This window comes from Primulina eburnea, chromosome 1, assembly GCF_022965805.1.
Source record: "Primulina eburnea isolate SZY01 chromosome 1, ASM2296580v1, whole genome shotgun sequence".
In the NCBI taxonomy this organism is placed as follows: Eukaryota; Viridiplantae; Streptophyta; class Magnoliopsida; order Lamiales; family Gesneriaceae; genus Primulina; species Primulina eburnea.
In genome coordinates this window covers 15,489,286-15,492,747 of record NC_133101.1, presented here as the reverse complement: position 1 = coordinate 15,492,747, position 3,462 = coordinate 15,489,286, and the positions used below count along the sequence as shown (strand labels likewise).

The window sequence follows — 3,462 nt, the reverse complement described above, 5'->3', positions numbered from 1 at the left end:
AAATAGAAACCAATAAAATCAAATAAAAAAATCGATAGCTAAACAATTAGACATTTAAAAGAAGAAAAAATCGAACCTGGTATGTTATAGTATTTCCTGCAAAAAAATAATAATAAAATTGAGTTAGAGGAAAAACGAGAAAAAGAAGAAAATGGACAAAAGAAGACGAGATGAAAACAAATGTTTATACTATTTTCATATAAAAGTGTGTGAATAATGTTTGTGGAAGAGAGAAAAATGGAGGGAAAAAAAGTAGAAAAAGAGAGAGAAAAAAAGAGAAAAGAGAAAAGAAAAATTAAAAAAAAAATAAAAAAAAATCAATTTGTGCACAGCATCATGCTGTGCACAGCAGGGGATCGGGTTCCATACAGAAGTTACGTTTTCACATGGTATGCACGATGTACACACATGCGTGCGTGTGACTTTGTCACTGTTTTCGGCCCACGAAACTCTGATTTTCCATGCTCGAAATGCATAGATAAGCTATGGTCTCACGAACAAATATTTGGCAACAATGTAAATATCTCACCAGTGAAATGAAAAACACTTTTTAATGTTTAATTTTTAGTTTATTTTTGGAAATCGGAACCGGAACTAAAAAACGCTGCGATTTCGGTATGCTATGTTGGTTTCACGGATCCTGGGAACCGTGGTGTGAGTATGAAAATAATCGTCAATTATTTAGTTTGCCGATCGACATCAAATAGGTCATCATTTTGCTAACGTAAAGCGAGAAATAGACCTGCAGAAAATGGAAATAATCAACAATCACATAATTATGAGTTGAGATATGTTTGCTTGAGAGAAAGAACAAAAGGAAGAAAAAAGAGCAATTCATTAAACCAAATACGAGCCTAACTTTTAGATGTCCCTTTCTACTTTACATCGTACCTAATTACATATATAACAAAAATGAAAAGAAACAACAAAATAAGTAACATTTCTTGGTCGGTCATTTTTTTTTCGGGTGGCTCTTTCAACGACGTCGTTCTGGGGTCCAATGGGGCAATGATGGGCTAAAATGTGTAGACACTACTCTTGAGTCGAGGAGTTCCATTATTGGTGTGAAACTCACACACCTTGGCACCTTGTATTGGTTTATGGAAGCTCCCCTGGAAATGGCATAGTCCATCAGCTCCTCGAAGGTTCCGTTTTTCACGACTCGGATCTCCAGCGGGCCAATGGAGTTGTCCGCTACACGACACTGGCGGTACACAGAGTTTAGTGACTCCTCCATGGCTAGGCAGCATTGGCGCAGGGCGAGGTCGGTGGGGGAGTTGGCTGAGTCCTTTGCTAGCAACTCCCAATATATCACGTAATGTCCCGGGATAGAGTTCGTGTCCGCATAGCTCGTGTACTCGACCACTGACGTGTTGAATTCGCGCAACAGCTGTGATGCTTTGGCCACGGAAGCTTGTAGCTCGGCCTCGTCGGTCTTGTCCGAGTCGATGCTGAGTAGCACGTTCTTTCGCCTCACGAAGTGGAATTGCGGGGCAGAGTTGTGGAAGCCGGTGACGCGCAGGATGTCGCCTACTCGGTACCTGTATAGGCCGGCGTAGGTGGTGATCACGAGTTCATATTCCTTGCCGATTTCTAGGTCGGCGAGGTCGACAAGTTTGGGTGGCGAGCGGCGGGAGGAGACGGTTGAGTTTGAGCTTGGCTCGTTCGGCAAGAACTCGAAGTAGGCCATGTTCGGCATGATGGTGTAGGAAACTTCCGAAGGATTGCACATGGGATTGAGATTGAGCCCAAAATAGCACTCGGAAGACGCGTACATCGTGCAGGCCTTCGGCAATCCTCCGCTGTAGTAATCAAGAGTTGGGATATATTGAGCCATCGCGCCGGTAACAATCACGTCAAGATACTTAGTATTTGGCCAAATCCTGGTAATAATTCTTTCCCAATTATCATCACCGCACTCCTTGCAAATGAAGTCAGCCAAACATGAGTCGGGTCTCAAAATCCCGGCCATGCATTCGCGGATCGAAGCGTCGGTAACTTTCGGGTTGAGCGTCCCCGTTCGGATATCCCTGGCCAATTGCTGCCAATTCAGCTGGAGGAACCGGATGGCCCGGAGAAGACCCGACGCGAACACCGCACCGACACGGAGGACTTGCTCCCGCTCGTAAAGGCCGCAAAGCATTTGGGTGTACATGCTTTGAAACGAGTCGGGACAAAGGATGGCCTCGTTCGGGCTCGTGTACACGTTGTACGGGTCGTAGGGCCGTCTCTTGAATTGTTCGCTTTTGTAGTAGCTGGTGAGTACGGGTCGCGCCACTAGCCCGCCAGGAGTTTTCGTCTCAGATTTTATGAACAAGAAGTACAATCCTTTCCCTTTGTCCAGTCCTCGAACGTAACTGTTCCATACAAGACACGAAAGCCCATCATCAGAAAACAAGATTTCAAGCCAATTTTGATATTAAAAAAAATCCAATTTTTGCAAAAAAATAAGAAGTTATTATACTTACAGGTTCATAACAGGCATGAGAAGGCTGTAAAGAAGCTGGCGACGATCTAATTCTTCTTGAATAGTGGGCATGAGTTTTCTCTCACCAGCTGAAGTTCCCGAGCTGAAAAACATTTAAAAAAAAATCAGTTTCTTCATCGAATGTTGCATGATTCGATTTCAGTAATATTTATAATCATAGCCTATATCTGACAATAACAATTACCTGGTGAGGAATTCAGAGACGGGGTGAGCGGACAGAATCGGAGAGCGATCACCATCAGCAATTCTTTGGATCAAAGGATGGAGATCCTCATACGTGACCACCGGGATTTTCGACTTAAAAGTCTCGCGGTCGGTGGCTCCGCCGAGCTTGTACCCTTCCAGATACTCTGTGTTCGCATTCCGGGCCAGGATTTCGGCCAAGACATTCTCCTGTACCGAGTCCGCGTAGCGTGTCATTTCTTCGATGAACTGAAGGGCTTTGGCATCCTTCTCGCAAGCCGGAGGGCCTAGTGGAGATGACAAGATCGAATCAACCGCCATTTCTGCAAGCAGATTAAGAATAATTATGTGGTTGTCGAAGAGTTTTCGTTATTAGTTTAATGATTGGGAGAGAGTAGGGAGAAGGATAGAGGAATATTGGGAAGAAGATGGTGAAATGAGGATGGGGCGTTTGTGGTATATATAGTGGAGGAGAGAGGCTTGGAATGGAATGACTCGTCACTCTAAATTGTTTGAATTTCTTGTTATGTTGGGTAGGAAATGGAATTATGGAAAATATTATATTTTTATTATTTATAATTGAGAATGGGTTGTATTATATAGTGAAAATTCATTTTTATATATTATTTATTAGATATTTATAGTGTATCTTGAGTATAATTGAAGCTAGTAGAAATGATATAAGATATTTAACTTACACGCAAATTAATGGGATATTTTTTTTAATTTTGATCAACTTTTTTTTTTTGAAAAGATCATTTTTTTAAAAGAGTTGATCATTCATTTGGAGA

The 3,462-nt window shown here is 42.2% G+C and overlaps 1 protein-coding gene across 1 annotated transcript; it reads right to left on the bottom strand.

The window, feature by feature from the left end:
* Nucleotides 1-820: 820 nt before the first annotated feature.
* LOC140828305 (probable indole-3-acetic acid-amido synthetase GH3.1) lies at nucleotides 821-3,110 on the bottom strand. Its single transcript, XM_073191296.1, has 3 exons — nucleotides 2,673-3,110; nucleotides 2,469-2,570; nucleotides 821-2,357 (listed from the first exon to the last, which is right to left on the bottom strand). The coding sequence occupies exons 1-3, from the start codon at nucleotides 2,990-2,992 to the stop codon at nucleotides 977-979; spliced, it is 1,803 nt and encodes a 600-aa protein (XP_073047397.1). The 5' UTR covers nucleotides 2,993-3,110; the 3' UTR covers nucleotides 821-976.
* Nucleotides 3,111-3,462: the final 352 nt, after the last annotated feature.

What these genes read in the sequence shown, in the direction of transcription:
- LOC140828305 (XM_073191296.1), bottom strand. Translation starts at nt 2,992, where the DNA reads ATGGCGGTTGATTCGATCTTGTCATCTCCACTAGGCCCTCCGGCTTGC. An exon ending in GTCTCTGAATTCCTCACCAG is followed by an intron (nt 2,571 to 2,672) that starts GTAATTGTTATT and finishes AATGTTTTTCAG; the next exon opens with CTCGGGAACTTCAGCTGGTG. An exon ending in CTCATGCCTGTTATGAACCT is followed by an intron (nt 2,358 to 2,468) that starts GTAAGTATAATA and finishes TGTATGGAACAG; the next exon opens with TTACGTTCGAGGACTGGACA.